Genomic DNA, 16,634 nt, shown 5'->3' with positions numbered 1-16,634 from the left:
CCTCTTGCCCATTGCTTGAATTATCACGTTATACACTATATCTCAAATCTGTACCAATGCCAACCGTTAAATTTTATCTGAATATGTATTTTCTTTAAGCCGCGGAAGTATGGCGATAGCATGACTGCTTAGGCGGCAATAATCTCTAACACTAGTATTCGCCCGTACCCACTAATGGCAGATCTGCAGATTTTTTTGTACGAAATTCGCATCGAATTGTATCTGGCTTGTGGTTAACCATTAACGCACCGATATTTCTTCCAACTTGGCTCGCCACGTATCAGATATAACAGATATTGCGCTCGTGTATGGGGCGCTATTGAGTGTATGGAAAAGCATGAGAAAGTATACAGATGAACAGTCAAGTGAATATTGCAGGCATCAGGTGTTTCTGGATGATTGTTGTCTGTAGGGATGTGTATGTGGAACTTACGCGGCGTCCTCGTATCTCGTTGTAAAATCATTCTGTCCCGGCTGCCCGAGCTGAGGACGTCGCCGTTCCACGCTAAGGCTCCAACCCTTGCTGAATGTCCCATTAATTTATTTACTTGCTTATTGACCGTCACATCCCATACCTGAAGCAGCAGAAATCCAAGATTTAACACTCTCGAACGAGGCTTTTTCAAGTCATCTATAAGAAGACTTACCGTCACGTATCCGTTATGAGTGCCCACAGCTACCAAATTGCCTCTTTCGCTCCACGAAACGGACGTAACTACGTTCGCATCGCTGGAAAGGTCGCACAGCCTGGTCACTTGACTAGTACAGGCACTCCACAGGTACACACAGCTTCCCAGTCCAACGCTGAGAACGTTTTGAACCGACCAATCGACTAGATTTAGGTAGAAGTCATCTTGCAATTCAGGTGCATCTAAAACCTGCAAAAGAAAACCGGTTACTGGAAGTTTGCTAGTCAGACGCCCGGTTTCCAGCGTACTTTGAACGGTATTCTGGATATTTTTCTTGTCGCTTTATGGGGCGATCGTAACAGTCTTTGGCTGCTGGCACTCAATGGCGACAGCGAGTAAGGACCCGATTGGCACTTCATCGGAATCCTATCGTTTTGGCAGTTGTTTTTCTGGAACAGGAGAAAAATGCTCTCAGTTATGGCTAGCGGGAAATAGGCCAACATTTTTTCATTGAAATTGGCCAGAATTCTGATTTTATGCGCCTTGGCAAATATCGGCCTCAAAAGGATGTTTTTCGAAAAATTCGAATCTTCCAAACTAAAGCCAGTAGCAACTTGAAAATTTCACCATCTTTCTAAGACGCTTCACTCTACAGATGCTGAAAGTTTCATAAAAATGTACCACATTTCTGAATATTTGCAGTTTAGTAAAGTCGGTCTCACAAGAAAGTTTTTCCTCATCTGCGCCATGTTTTTAAAAATTCGAATCTTCTAAACTAAAATCAGTAGCAGCCCGAAATTTTCACCATCTTTCTAAGACACTTCACTCTACAGATGCTGAGAGTTTCATAAAAATGTACCACATTTCTGAATTTTTGCAGTTTAGTAAAGTCGGTCTCACAAGAAAATTTTTCCTCATCTGCGTCATGTTTTTAAAAATTCGAATCTTCTAAACTAAAGTCAGTAGCAACCCGAAATTTTCACCATCCTTCTAAGACACTTCACTCTACAGATTCTGAAAGTCTCGTAAAAATGTACCACATTTCTGAATTTTTCCAGATCAGAAAATATCGGCCTCCAAAGAATGTTTTACTCATTTGCGGTCTCTTCTGTAAAAATTCGAATGTTCCAAACTAAATCCAGTAGCAACCCGAAAGTTTCACCATTTTTCTAAGACGCTTCACTCTACAGATGCTGAAAGTTTCATAAAAATGTACCACATTTCTGAATTTTTCCAGATTAGTAAATGTCGAGTCTCAAAAAGAGGTTTTTTCTCATCTGCGCCCTCTTCTTAAAAAAATCGAATCTTCCAAACTAAAGCCAGTAGCAACCCGAAATTTTCAGCATCTTTTTAAGACACTTGACTCTACAAATGCTGAAAGTTTCACCAAAAAGCCCTTCAATTCTGATTTTTCCCAGTTTAGTAAATGTCGGGTTTGAAAAAGACGTTTTTTCTCATCTGCACCCTTTTTTTAAAAAATTCGGATCTTCCAAACTAAAGCCAGTAGCAACCCGAAAGTTTCACCATTTTTCTAAGACACTTCACGCTACAGATGCTGAAAGTTTCATACAAATGTACCGCATTTCTGAATTTTTCCAGATTAGTAAATGTCGGGACAAAAGGACGTTTTTTCTCATCTGGACCCTCTTTTTAAAAATGCGAATCTTCCAAACTAAAGCCAGTAGCAACCCGAAATTTTCACCATTTTTCTAAGACACTTCACTCTACAGATGCTGAAAGTTTCATAAAAATGTACCACATTTCTGAATTATTCCAGATTAGTAAATGTCGAGTCTCAAAAAGACGTTTTTTCTCATCTGCACCCACTTTTTAGAAAATTCGAATCTTCCAAACTAAAGCCAGTAGCAACCCGAAATTTTCACCATTTTTCTAAGACGCTTCACTCTACAGATGCTGAAAGTTTCATAAAAATAGCCCACAAATCCGATTTTTCTAATTTAATAAAAGTCTCAAAAGGATGTTTTGTGGATGATTCCCCTTTGAGTTTTTCCAGCTCAATGTCCAACTTTGGACATAAGAAGATCCTCAGCATTTAGAGCGTGTTTAGATCCGACTAAAGCAAACCATTTCCGCACAAGATTGCAGAATTCTCAATCAAACCGATCAAACCTAGCGATTAAAAAATAATTAGCAGGCAATATTTGAATTGCAAATGTATTCACACACCATTAGTAGGTACCAGAAAAGTAAGTTCAAAGTACCACGTTGTCGATAAATAATATGGCTCTATGTCGTAAGCTAGTGCAGTGTCGAACGAGGAGGAAAATATTGTTATTAATTTAATTGGGATTTTTGGGTCACTGCCACCAGTATAGTAGTGATAAGCCCGCCAAGTCAGCCTTACAAATGTTTTCCAATGCAATTATAATAGTTTGGTCGATTGTGTAACATTGATAATTGCTGTGTTTTACACACTGCTGCTGGTTTCCAATAGCGCCCAACATCTGATGGGGCATTGCCACAAGAGAAAAAAGCAATGTTATGCATAAAATTATCCTTCTGCAAACACTTGGCGTTGATCATGATGAACTACCTTCAATTAGACGCAGTGGAATGCCTTTTCGACGTGGATACAGTTAAAAGCAGGCAACCAAGGACGAGACACGTGGGTATAACATCCCCACATCACGGAAAGGCTTCGATACAGTTAGATGATAGAAAAACCACCACACGCCACTGAATTTCCATGCATTCATTACCAGTACATAATTAAATGCTTATACATCTAATGGGTTTAAATAATATTGCATGGAGCTTATTTTTCTCTGCCACGTAATACGTGGCTTTATTGTATTTATGCACAGTGGAAATTCGTATTACCATGAATAATCATCATCACTAGTCGGTAATAACACCTCAACGTGCTTTTCCTAACAACAGGTTGTTTAGAAATTAGCACACATGTAACAGGGCGACCGATTTACCATTCAATGCGCTTAATTGCTGAAAAAACCACGATCAATGCCCTTATGTGCTATTTCGAAATCCTAGCTGGGTTATCAGGACTTGACAATACGCAGTAACATTTTAATTAATTGTATATACTTTCCTGACTGTGTTTTTTAATTTGATTTGGAATTTTAATTAATTTCAATACTTTTATGCAGATGAATAGTTGAGGATGCAATTGAAACGCGTTATTATGCACTATCCATAATATTTCAAGGTTGGAATAGCACTTAACCAGATGACTTGAACATTCCAGTAGAGAATGTGCGGAAAATTTAGCTTTTCACTCACATGTTATATTGGCGGATCAGCCGCTCGATCAAATTAGGGCTTTGCCCCCCACCGGCAAACAGTTTTCCATCATGCAGTTCATGTTGAAAGAGCATCTCCTGAGCCCCATTTTGCCACAAAAAGATTGAAAATCCGACAGGGCTTCACCCTCTTTCAGGTTTCAGAAATTTTGCTTCGAGTTGTGCACGTATATTCAAAACGGTTGAAAAAATGCAGTCAGTTGGAAAAACCTTTTGACCTTTAATAGAACTTTGACAGAAATTCCTAACCTCTAAACAGACAGAAGCAAAACTGATGCAACGCACTTCAAAACAGCTTCTAGTTGTCGAAAATCATGAAAAAATTCTTCTTAGAACTGAAGCAAAACTCCTAAACCTTTAAAAAATATTTTTGTGCAAGTCACACTTTCACCAGATGCTTATGAAATATTTAAAGCAACCCCTGCTGCGACGTTACCAAATTTCGCAATTTATCCCCAATTTTCTTCCGTGCATTCGCTTTGGCCCGGTCGACAAGTTAATTTGTAAAAACAACCCAATAATTACAGCGTGTCTCTTTGTCACAGTTGCACAGCGGCTGCAAGATGGACAAAGACAGCAATACCTACAAACTCGCCCCGTTTTGACATTTCGTAAGAATGACAGCATTTGTCAAACACAATGTTTTTGTTGTCAGTGCCCCTGAGAACTTATTATCTACCTAAATAAAAGCTGGTTTGCTGAATTTACCTAAGTGAGACTACCTAGGACCTAAAGACAGCATTGACACGGAAGGCCAACTTTGCAGGTACGAATCGGGTAACTTACTTACGCAGACAGAGTTCAACTTCGAGAGCAAACTCAATAGCACTCCGTAAGACTATTTTAAACCAGCCTGTATATAAGGCAAACATTTTACGACGGTTTTAAGCCAGAAGGATCACCCCGTATAAAAATGCATTATTCAGCAATGCAGTTTTCGCAGAATTGAGTTTGCTTGGTCGATTAATAAAACGGCAAAACCCTATTACTTGAGTCATTGAGTTGATTGGAATCAATAATATGCGGTAATGATCGAGGCGAAGGCACATACAGGAAAAGGGTCGGGTACAGCAATGAATTAAGTATTCATACCGTCGGCTAATAAAATTATTCCGAAAATGGTGGATCCGTTTCCAGTAGCGGAAGTAGATTCGGCACCGTATGCATTAGTGTGAATTAAAATTGCAAATATCCAACCATAGGAAGCCATGTTGTGGGGCTTAAACTGGCCGAGGAAAAGTCTCGGCTGGAGGTGCTCCAAAGGAACATGGGGGTTACCCAAGGCCTTAAACGGGTTCAACCCGTGCTCAAGACAACCTTGGCGGAATTATTTTCACGGTTTGTCTACTACAGCCCATCACACTCATAGACCAAATTATATTCTGGCCTGTTATTAATTAATAACTCAATTAGCAAACAAAGTGATATATGGCAGAACTAGGAAACAGAATTGAGGGCTATTTTGCAGCTTTAGTTCTGCACTGAAACTGTGTGAAACAAACAAAACTCTGCCAGGTAGATTTGTTCAAACATGTCCTGATGATGCATACATAAACCTACGAAACGTTCAATTAGAGTATTCAATTACCAACAATGAACCCCATTAAAATGGTATTCACTTTTATCTAGGCTGTCCTAGAAAAAATGTTACGACACCATCGTTTGTTAATGCTCGCTAAAATAATGGTTGTGCCGGCCATCCATTAACAACCTACTGGTTGAATTTGAGAAAATGTGTACACTCTAATAAATAAATTCAATAATCGAAATCCCACGTGGCAATGTGAATGACACCAGGATAATGGTTGGACACGCAAACCATTATTTTTAGATACAATTTTCCAAAATGTTGTATGAGCGGCTAGAAAGCTGCCCAGGCCAGCTAATTAGATAGAAGTTAATAGGAAAACCAACAGATCGGTTAATGGTTGTTTTTTTCAGAACGCTGCCCGTTATTGTTGTGCTTTGTCAGTTATCACATTCGGGTATTTACTTATTTCAGACGTGTTTCACTCAAATCTGGGCTCTTATTGCGGGACGGAACATCAGGCATTTTTCAGTTTCTACTTGCCTTTGCCTTATCAGAAGCTCGCGTGATATCTCAATCAAATTCCTCTAGAACGCAAATATTTGTTATTGACTGGGATTTTTCCCATATTTGTACCTGTACAGAATTCCTGTCCTGTCCACGACGATTTAAAACTATTAAGCATGTTTTCGCCCAGAGGAATGCGCACTGTATACATAGAGTAGATAAGTACATAATATAAAACCCTTTTACAAGAACAACACATTGACGACTTACTAACCAGAGCATTGTACTCTGATTGCCCAACAAAAGATTTATTACCAAAGCATATCAACCAGGTTGACTCCTAACCGAAAGGGCACGAACCTTGCCCTGAAAGCGCTGCATGAAAATGGGAACGATTATCATAGCTACCGGATAGCTTTACGAATTATTCAAATCAATTCAAATAAACGACGATATCAGCCATGTATTTAGTCCAATACACCCAGCCGATCGTTGTATCTGAGTGGAAATGGAAGAGTCGAAAATCCACGTTTTCCACATGTCCATCAACATCAATGTTTTTAAATTAATAAAACCTCGATGACCCTTAAAGTAAATGACCCCGAACTCTGGCAATCAGCAGAATTTTATGCATTGCTGCAAAATAAGATAGCGCTGCATGATTGTATATTGTTGAGTTGTTTGCAAATTTAGCGGACATTCTATAGCTTGTTCCTTCCCATTGATACCACTCGAAATGCAAACGCTTGTAGCAACCAGGCGAAAGCATTTACTTATCTTGACTAATTGAATAGTTGATTATCAAACAACTAAGGCTAGAAACTCATTAACTGTGTTCAAAAACATGGCTTTAAAAACGCTCTATCGAAATGGTTCTAACGACTTTTCCGATATTGTGAACTGTTTCCGAGATGGAAGCTCTTAAACTTGGAAAGATCTGCAAAATATGACATTTTAGCGCCTACCTTTTTAAAGGTTAGGGATTTCGAAAAATATAAGTAACCGAAGATTTCTTAGAGCGCTCTATTGAAAAGTTCCTAATAAATGTTCAAATAGTTTCGATCGTTTCCCGGCTATAAACCAAAATGTGAAAAACTCATCAAATATCGGCTCCACCTCTTTGGAGGTTACGAATTTTGCTTTGGCGCACAGACGAAAAATATGGCTTTGCAAACGCTCTATCGAAATGGTTCGTACGGCTTTTTCGATATTTTCAACCGTTTCCGAGATAGAAGCTCTTAACCTTCCAACGATCTGCAAAATATGACATTTTAGCTCCTCCCTTTTTAAAGGTTAGGAGTTTCCCAAAATGCTAAGTAGGGCATGACAGTTCTTGGAGCGCTCTATCGAAAAGGTCCTAATGAATTTCCAAATATTTTCGATCGTTTCCGGGCTATAAATGAAAATGTGCAAAACTCATCAAATGTTGGCTCTATCTCTTTAAAATTTACGAATTTTTCTGCCACACTTAAAGGAAAAAATAGCTTTGGAAACGCTTTATCGAAATGGTTCTGAAGACTCTCAAGGTGTTTTTAACCGTATCGGAGATAGAAGCTTTTAAACTTCCAGGGCACCGAAAAATCTGACATTTTCCTCTTTCCAGCTTTCCAAAGGCTGGGAATTTTGAATGAATCCCTATTAAAGAACATTCATGACTGCATCTAATCTGTTTGATTGCAGACATTGCAAAATGATTTCTGCGATTCCAATTCCCTGGGAAAAATTCGCAAACCCGTTACCAAACATCCCATATGTACTTTCAACTTGTTTAATATAAAGATAACAGAAACGTGATTGAAAGTTGGGATTTTGCGTTAAAAAAAGTTCGTATCGCAAGTCAAATATTTGCCTTAAAATACCGGTGTTGATAAAATCCTCCATTAAACAAGTGCATGACTAGGGCGACAAGGTGCGGGCTAAGATTACGATATTTTTTGGAGAAAAATCCAGGAAAAACAGCAAAATTTCATTGGTTCTTAATCGCGTTGCATGCAATTGCAAAATGGTATTCACACACCGCAAACACCAACAATGTTAGCAAAATGATAGCTTATCATTACAAATTAGGAGCGCAACATCAGGCATAAACAGGTTCACAGACAATTTGAAAAAATCGAAAGTTGAACATTCCATTTATGTGATAAGGTGGCGGAAAACAGCAAATGATGCCAGCACCGGATTGGTCGTGATTATGTTTGAAAAAACGGATTTTTTAAAACTTGTAATAGTTCCAACAAAAAGATTCGCGGAAAAACGTTAACAATGTGTGACTCGCGGAAAAACCCCGAACCACTCAGTGCTTATTCAATAAAGAATTTAAAGTGTCTCAACGAACTTTCAACTTCCACATTGGAGCCTCCATTGGAACAGCCGGAGTTCCAAGCGGTTTTGTGCGCTCAATTAATTTTGTTAAAAAATTCCGCGGATACTCAACTACTTAAATAAGCAAGAAAAAAGCTCTAGCCACCCTATATAATTGGTAGTCGGCGCACTCTGTAAGCAAGGATCACTGAGTTTTATAATGAATTTCATTAACCAGCCAGACGTGTGTTAAAAATTAAAACACGATTTTAATCCATCAGCTGATTTCACAGCTGATGGTACTAGAAGAGTGGGTGTTGTGGGGGGCCTCTGGTTCCGTTCATTCACCAAGAAATTTATTCGCAGAATTTCGCATAAACATTCTTGTACCTGGCTAAATTAAGTCAGTTACATATGGCTTGTCTCGCCATTATCTAATAATAGAATCATTTGAGTAGTTGCGAAAGTAAAAGGGTTCAAGAGCATTCATTGTCATTGAATGGTAATCGGTTGGGCAGAAGCAGTGCAAGAATCGATTAAGCTCTGCCCAAAGTTGGGGCTTTAGCTCGATGTTCTTCTGGTTCTTCAAGAAGAATTCTATATCATTCTGAATGAATCCGATCTAATGCTCCAGTCAGTGAACTCGTTAAGTCACCTCTCATGGGACATTCATAATTCCAGTTTAGCACCCAGTGAGTCGTTAATGTCCGGACAATTTCCCACTAAAACTCCGAATAAAACAGCGTATCTTGAGGTGACTAAATAGTTTGTCTTGGACGCGCTTGAATTTGGGCGTATCGGCCAAATATGCAAATTGTTTAAAAATAACTATGCTGGAATGTGTTCAGTCTTATATCCTTCTGTGTAAAAAAATTAATTCTTTCACGTGTAGGTAAATGATCGCGAAAAGGGCATTAGAAGCAAATTAAGCAGCGCCAAGTTAATTAGGCTAATACGGACAGTGGAACTTTAATTACGCTCTCGCAGTCGTAGGATACAATTATGAATAACTTCATAAATATGCATGGGACTTTTTTTAACCATAAGGTTTTGGCCGGGGACCTGCCAAACTGTTCAGTTAATGGTTCCTCCAAGTCCAGAAGCTTGACCAGCAGCAAAAATTTGCACCTGAACCCATTGAATGTCGTATTGTGCATTGTCCATGACTTTGATCAAGCGCATTGCTTAAGTATGCATTGAAAGTTTAATAACCCATTTTAATCATACTGCACTGGCATAACAAATTTAATGGAATAAATAACATTACTTGGTAGGTAGCTAATTACGCAAAGATTCACCTCAAAGAACCCTATTAGTCCGATGTGGATTTAACAGAAAAAGTAAATTACCTTAATTGTCCAGTCAGGGCCTGTTGGTGATATTGCTTAGGTATATACTTAAGGAATAGAAGTCTTGCTGATGTTTCGCAAGCACGAGTGGCGAGCATCTTCAGAGGTAGTTTGCTCGATCATTCTATTTCTTAACTTAAGCAATATCACCAAAAGTCCCAGACTGGACAGTTTTCAATATTCGCTGTACATGCAATTCAAATAATGTGGTAGATACGCTATCTAGTTTTGGTTAACAATGGACAAGGATACGGTGTTTTCTTTTAGTCATTGAGCTTTGACTTACCACAATAGCAGATAAACTATATATAGAAAAACATAAAGCATACATAGAGGGCAAGACATGCCCTTTTAAGAGCCCTAGATAGACTCACTTGACTGATTAAAGTTAATCGGAGCTGCAGGTACCGGCCCTCACATTAACAACCAGCCACTGATTAAGTTCGAAATAATGTTTGAAGGTATTGAAGAAGCCCTGTAGCGAATATAGCAGGATAAACATCTTGAAAAATGCATTTTTGCATTAGTATGCGCTGACTAATTAACTTGTTATTTAATAACTGTAGTGTTATGGGCACAAGTGTGGAAGATTAATCAACTTCATTGGCTTTAAGCATTCAAATGGGGCTGATAGTATCGGTTTTTATAACATGTAGCCAATTAAATGGTATGAATATTCGTTTGTTATCAAACTGCTAGAGACTTACCTTAATTGGTGTTCCATATCTGAACAAATTCCTAGTTTTCACTGGCGTTAAAGCTTGTCTGTCATCACACTGGTTCTTCACATCCTCAATCCTCTCTCCTAGTATTTCGTTTCTTAACAAAATGTTATACACTGAAGAATCCCTGCTATTTTCCCCATTCTCCCTGTTCGATTTCTTGCCAGTTTGGGGAGTCTTATTGGGGTCTGGCATTGTGGGGAAACTAGTTTTCCAGTTATTATTAGTTCTACATGGTATGAACCTATCGTAGTTTCCCACAGGGGTTGCAGACACATCGAACAAGTTCCTCACCACTTTTAACTTGGTTGGATTAAGGATATGGCTGTCCTTGTTTTCCATTGACATGGTTGCAATCGATTAGGGATTATCTTTGGCTTTACTGAATGTATAAAATATGTAGAACTAGTGTATAAATGATCAGCTTTATGTATGAAACAGGCTAATATGCACCATAATGTTAAATTGTGACACTGGCATCAGCTCACTACACACTGATGTCAGTTGGACACTTCCCAGGGAGTTTACTCGATAGGGAAACACTTCAGCTTGAGGAAACTGCTGGCTCTGGAAACTATACAGCCGGATTCTTCGATGGGGGCGTCCAATTGTTCACTAAGCGGCTTCACTAACAACTTATCACTCACAAAAACCCCACAACTTCAAAGCGCAGCCCACATACCCCCAGACACTCGCACTTGGGCAACTCCTTCACGTAAATGAAGTGGATCTGTGGAAGTGGATTAATATCCTATCGAGAAAATCATATTATGGAAGCTCATTAACTATACCCCCTCCTTCCATACAGAGCTTTAAATATTTAAATGCTGAATAAACAATATGGCAGTTAACCAATGCCCATCTGACACTGACAGTTTTACGCTACAAAAAAATTGATAAAAAGTTGGCAGTGAAATGACTGGTAACTCCCTATTTTTATTTTTTGCCAGTGTCTTCAAATCAAATGTTTTAGTATATTTAGTTCCAAGCCCTTTTGTTTCATTACTAATATAGTTGAAAACTTTTATTGACCATTCGCGGCAGAAAATTTCCCCAGTTTTGCTCTGTTGCCAAATCTAAGCTGCCAGCGGTAGTGTGTTTCTGTTGCATAGGTTGGCTGCCATGAGAAGCAGGGCTTTCCTTTCCGAAAGTTTGGTAGTTCGAGTCCTATAAGTGAAGTGATAGACATTTCTTTTTCCCTTGCCGCAAAGCAATCGTCAACATGGGTGAGTGTTGCACCGTTAATTTTTTCATTTTCTTTAAGCGATTATTGGAAATCTTCCATTCCCAACTATTGCATTTGCAGTGTTTTAAGTTACTAAACAAGTTGATCTAGTAAGCATCCAGTAAATGTGTTGTGTTGATTGCGAATTCCTCAGCAAAAGCTCGGCTTTGATCAATGAACTCAACCGCATTTATCTGGCTCGAAATCTTCAATCATCTTGCGAGTTTTTCGGATTTTCAACAGCAAATGCTGCTTCTAACATTGCTTGAGGCCGGCTGGTGCTGCTGGATCAAGTATTTTCCGTTTGGTGCAACTTTATAATTTTTTGATTTTAAGGAAAGCCCCGCGGTTTGAGAACAGCGAGAAAACACGTCAACCACAGGAGGGACCAAAGATGGGCCGACAAAGACTACAAAAAAGCCCATTTAGGAACCAGGTGGAAGGCCAATCCTTTTGGAGGCGCCTCTCATGCGAAAGGAATCGTACTAGAAAAAGTGTAAGTTCAACTCCTCGCTCTATTTGCCGTGTAAATGACTGAAAAGTTCCGCAGCATTAAAACCACAAATCGCCTGCCAGCATGCAGTGATTAGGTTAAAAATGCAAAATCAATCGAGCTCTGAACCATTGGGTAGTTCCTTTCATGAATTAACCACTCTGATATGCGCCCAACAGTTATCGTATTGGCCCTTGCAACGCGCAGAATTTCCTCGTGAATGGTGCTTTAAATAATCCAATCACAGGAGAATTCTGTGCATTGCCTGGGGCCAAAAAGCCCGGCCTGTTCTGGAAGATGTTTCTTGTATTGTAATTGTCTGTAGCTGAGTAATAGTGGTGAATTTCAGTGGTGTAGAAGCCAAGCAACCTAACTCTGCCATCCGCAAGTGCGTCAGGGTGCAATTGATCAAAAACGGCAAGAAAATCACGGCGTTCGTGCCTCGGGATGGTTGCCTCAATCATATTGAAGAAAACGACGAAGTACTAGTCGCTGGTTTCGGTAGGAAAGGTCACGCTGTTGGAGATATTCCCGGAGTTAGATTTAAGGTATGTCCATAGCTTTTTTACTGGCGTTTTGCGACGGATAAAGTGATGATAAAAAAATCAGAGCCAATCCCATGAATTTCTTGTGATTATACTGAATTTTTGTTAATTCTGATATTGACTGAATAGCAGAAAAGGACAGTGGCAAGGCGAAGAAAGTCTAATGGTTTTTTCTTTTTGTTACAGGTCGTCAAAGTAGCCAACGTATCTCTTCTGGCGCTGTATAAAGAAAAGAAGGAAAGGCCGAGGTCTTAGACATGAGCAATTAAATTGTTCCGAAAACCTTATTTTTTTTGTTTCCTTCCCTGTTTTTTACTGTTAGTTATTAAGCGTGTGAAAATCGAGTAATTTTATTTTTGAATCTTGTTATTCTTGGTTACGAGTTGTTCGACAATTTCGCTAAGTGACTTATAATAAAAAAATTGCAATTTCGATATTAACGGAATTTACGATAAATGTTGAACAGCTCTATTCAAAAGTGAGAGAAAAACAGTCTATTATAGAAACATTAAAAGAATTTTTTTATTGAAGAAACAATATTTTCAATAATATAAAACATTTTATAAATAATGTTTAGTATTATTAAAAAGAAATTGAATATGAAACAATCTGTACAAATAAGAGTTGCACTCATTTTTAGCTTGCATAATTTGAAATAATGTGCGATTATTTTATTACATGTAAATTTTTCTATCGCTATTACGAAGCTGCTGAAAGTCGATTTTTCGCTGCAATAAGTCTCGGTTGAATTTCTGTTAGTTTGAGAGGAACAAGGACAGTAAAATTTCATATCTGGACAAAGAAAGAAAAATGGAATCGCCAGTGACATGTTTTCGCTGTCTCTGTCTGGTACACTGTGAGCTCTTTGATTTCTTTTTCTATCTCTTGGCTATGATTGGCATATGTATTTCTTGAGGAAAAGCAAAGGACAGTCCAACGTTGCCGTTTACCACGGTTGGTCATTTCTGAGCCATTGACAGCCATGTCCCACCATGGGGGGCCTTTTCAAATGGCGTGGACGGTAATACGCGTTCGAAATGTTGGCCACCCTGTGGGGAATTTACAGACTAACCATCAAGCCAGAGACAAGTTGTCTCTGATCAAGCAACTTAAACTGACTTAAATCAGTCTTTTTCAATGTATCCTTGCGAGGGAAAGAACCTTCCTTGAAATTTACTGTTTACCAGTTTTTCTCTATGAAATAGTTTAAATACTTTAAATATTTCAAGATGGTTCGAAAACTGAAATTTCACGAAAAGAAGCTGCTTAAAAAGGTGGATTTTATTTCCTGGTCCGTCGACAATAATCTGCACGAAGTTAAAGTGTTAAAAAAATACCATATACAGAAGCGAGAAGACTACACAGAGTAAGGAAAGCGTGCGGATTTTTTCCGCAATAGAAGATGCTCACTTAATCCGGTTTACAGGTACAATAAACTAAGCAGGAACGTGCGGAAGGTGGCAAGAACGATTAAGTTATTGGACCCGACTGATCCAGTAAGAACTTCGTGTAGTGCTCGACTGCTGCAAAAACTGTAAGTTTCTGGAGTTCACACACCTTTCAATATAAATTAGTGAACTTTTCACCCAAGGTATGACATGGGCTTGATTGCTAGTGTAGGGGACTTGAGCTTAGCGGAAAAGGTAACCGCATCATGTTTCTGCAGAAGGAGATTGGCCGTAATAATGGCGAAAAGTAAGTGCTATTAACAAGTTGCATATTTTATCATTATAGTCACCAGCACTAAATTGTTAGTGCCTCGTATAGTCCCCATGAGGTAAACTTTCTGGGTTAATTCACACTTTCCGGGAACGGAGACCTCTTGCGAATCGAATCCGATCGTTCCCGTTGGTGAATTCGATCATTGGGACCCTGAGGTTTCGGTATTTTTCTGGTCGGTTTTTATTCAATCGCTATTTTTCAGGTCGCATGGTAGAAACCATCAAGGAAGCAGTAAAACTCATAGAACAAGGTCATGTGAGAGTGGGAACTGAACTAATTAAAGATCCAGCTTTTCTGGTGACTAGAATTTTGGAAGATTATGTTACCTGGGTGAACAGCTCCAAAATTAAACAACACGTGTTGGAATATAATGGGCAGGTAATGAGAATAACTCTTATGGACTTTGATATTTATATCTATAAATCCCATTTATAGCGTTAAGCCAGTTAGCAATTAAACTGCATTGGTTCTTCAATCACTCGTCAGTATAGCCTGACTAATTAAGTTATTTCTATTTAATGTTGCTTAATGATTTTCTGTTTTTTTCAGAGAGATGATTTTCTACTATGAGGCGCTGATCACACCTGCATGCTTTCCTGATTAAGACTCATCATGTCGGGTAGGCAAAACCTTTCTCACTCATTTAGCGCTTTAATACAAAAAAATGTTGAGTTCCATATTAAAATTTAACACCTAAGCAGCTATTTCAAGCATCTGTTGTATATCCACAACTTTCTCCCTGGGCTTGCCCACTTGTGCGCCCTGCTTCACTTCATATTCATCAATTTTCTTCCAGTCCTCCCACTCCACAATTTGTATATGTCTTGCGTCCAGGATCGTCTTCAGCTCCTCGAATCCTGCCTTGGGTTCTTGGAGGATATTCTCCTTTGCGATGTCTTCAATGATTAGCTCAGCTACGCCAAAAGCGTTGGACATTGTGAATAATATCACGCCCACAGGGCCAGTAGCTGCAAGAACTCATTTGTAGTTTTTTTTAAGCATAAGCCAATCCTTACCTAACCAGCCTGATGTGTACAACCCAGTATCAATTTTGCCTCTTGCGTTGTTCACTCTGCCTATGTTGGCGTCAAACGGAATGTTTGGATCGGCCTGTTTACTGTGATATCCTTAAAAAAAGCCATTAACTGATTTAATCAAATACGCCGGGGTTGAGTACCTATGCTGGGTATAACCATGCTGCAATCAAGAATCTCTGTAGAATCTGTTGCAACGGCCACTTGTTTAGTATAGTCCTGGCCTGTTAGTCTATTTTTACACAACACCAGCTTTTCAACTGTGCTTTTTCCTAAAACCTCCAAAGGTGACCGCAAAAACATCGGGTTAAACACTTTTTCTGATGGATCGCCGTTACTGCCTGTTTCAACCGACTCGAGCATTAATTCAGTAATTCTTTTCTTTGGCCTGGGAAGTGTATCTACGATATCCCTGGGAATCGCTTGGAAATCGTCTTTGCGCCACACTGTTCGGCAGTTTTTCAGCTTCAACATTTCCCTAAGCTCTTTAATGGTGTAAGCAGCCTGCAGGGGCCCTCTTCTCCCTATCAAATGGACTGTTTGCACTTTAGATTGAGACAAATGGCTTAGAGAATACTCAGTTATATCTGTGTTCTGAAACTTCGCGTTTTACTAACCAAATTTAAGCGGCAACAGTAAAAGTACCTTTAGTTGGTCTGGAGGCGACAGCAACATTCGCGCTACATCCACAGCGACGTTTCCTTGCCCAATGATGGCTACAGTATCGCCGCTTAAGTCGATCTGGAGGTTTCGGTCAGATGGAACCCCGTTGTACCAACCGACGATTTTTTTTGCGGTGATTACGTTGCCCAGTGTTTCTCCTGGGATGTTCAGTTGTCGATTTTCTTCAGCCCCATAAGTCTAGAGTCAAAGTTGGCTCGATGCGGAGCTGAATTCTTTCACAACTTACCAGTAAAACTATATTGTAGCATCGCCTAAGCTCGTCAAGGGAAACGTTTTGTCCCAGCGCAATATTGCCGTGGAATTTCACATTTGGGGCTTCTGCGGTTTTGGTGAACGTGTGAATTACATTCTTTACTTCTGGATGGTCTGGTGCCACGCCAAAGCTATAATCATTGATGATAGATTCAAGGCGTCATTTTTCCTCCGAGAAATGAGCAAAAACGGGACGGAAAACATGAAATTTTGGCATAATCTTTTAGTTATCTCTGGAATGGTGTAAAAACGAGCGTTTTTGCTCATTTTTGCTTCCGAGAAACATGCAAAACGGGACGGAAAACATGAAATTTTGCAATAATCTTGCGCCACCCTTGCACAAAACGACGATCATTTTTCTA

The 16,634-nt window shown here is 39.2% G+C and overlaps 4 protein-coding genes across 5 annotated transcripts in view; 2 read left to right on the top strand and 2 right to left on the bottom strand.

Annotated features, from left to right (window-relative positions):
• The window catches only part of LOC109542499 (fizzy-related protein homolog), a 15,873-nt gene extending 4,674 nt beyond the window's left edge, over positions 1-11,199 (bottom strand). The window contains exons 1-4 of the mRNA XM_048668203.1: positions 10,303-11,199; positions 938-1,078; positions 648-878; positions 434-575 (exon numbers count right to left, since the gene is read on the bottom strand). Of these exons, the coding sequence (XP_048524160.1) occupies positions 434-575; positions 648-878; positions 938-1,078; positions 10,303-10,665 (877 nt within the window). The 5' untranslated portion in view covers positions 10,666-11,199. The remainder of the gene's footprint in view (positions 1-433; positions 576-647; positions 879-937; positions 1,079-10,302) is intronic.
• Positions 11,200-11,435: 236 nt separating this feature from the next.
• On the top strand, positions 11,436-12,862 carry LOC109543933 (40S ribosomal protein S23). The gene is made up of 4 exons (XM_019913873.2): positions 11,436-11,543; positions 11,879-12,038; positions 12,385-12,583; positions 12,767-12,862. Exons 1-4 carry the CDS (start codon positions 11,540-11,542, stop codon positions 12,833-12,835), a joined length of 432 nt encoding a protein of 143 aa, XP_019769432.1. The 5' UTR covers positions 11,436-11,539; the 3' UTR covers positions 12,836-12,862.
• Positions 12,863-13,623: 761 nt separating this feature from the next.
• On the top strand, positions 13,624-15,279 carry LOC109543932 (U3 small nucleolar ribonucleoprotein protein IMP3). Of its 2 annotated transcripts, XM_019913871.2 has the most exons (6): positions 13,624-13,946; positions 14,007-14,114; positions 14,172-14,275; positions 14,505-14,680; positions 14,852-14,921; positions 15,099-15,279. In XM_019913871.2, exons 1-5 carry the CDS (start codon positions 13,810-13,812, stop codon positions 14,870-14,872), a joined length of 546 nt encoding a protein of 181 aa, XP_019769430.1. In that variant the 5' UTR covers positions 13,624-13,809; the 3' UTR covers positions 14,873-14,921; positions 15,099-15,279. The 2 variants fall into 2 exon arrangements, with proteins under 2 accessions (XP_019769430.1, XP_019769429.1); XM_019913870.2 differs by lacking the exon at positions 15,099-15,279 and having other exon boundaries at positions 14,852-14,999.
• The window catches only part of LOC109543924 (NADPH:adrenodoxin oxidoreductase, mitochondrial), a 2,178-nt gene continuing 481 nt past the window's right edge, over positions 14,938-16,634 (bottom strand). The window contains exons 2-6 of the mRNA XM_048668217.1: positions 16,247-16,403; positions 15,982-16,197; positions 15,480-15,930; positions 15,319-15,429; positions 14,938-15,270 (exon numbers count right to left, since the gene is read on the bottom strand). Of these exons, the coding sequence (XP_048524174.1) occupies positions 14,996-15,270; positions 15,319-15,429; positions 15,480-15,930; positions 15,982-16,197; positions 16,247-16,403 (1,210 nt within the window). The 3' untranslated portion in view covers positions 14,938-14,995. The remainder of the gene's footprint in view (positions 15,271-15,318; positions 15,430-15,479; positions 15,931-15,981; positions 16,198-16,246; positions 16,404-16,634) is intronic.

This window comes from Dendroctonus ponderosae, unplaced genomic scaffold (assembly GCF_020466585.1).
Source record: "Dendroctonus ponderosae isolate FM_Combo_2020 unplaced genomic scaffold, Dpon_F_20191213v2 Dpon_F_20191213_7, whole genome shotgun sequence".
NCBI lineage: Eukaryota > Metazoa > Arthropoda > Insecta > Coleoptera > Curculionidae > Dendroctonus > Dendroctonus ponderosae.
Note: the sequence above shows the minus strand (reverse complement) of the source record. Positions and strands in the feature narration are given on the sequence as shown.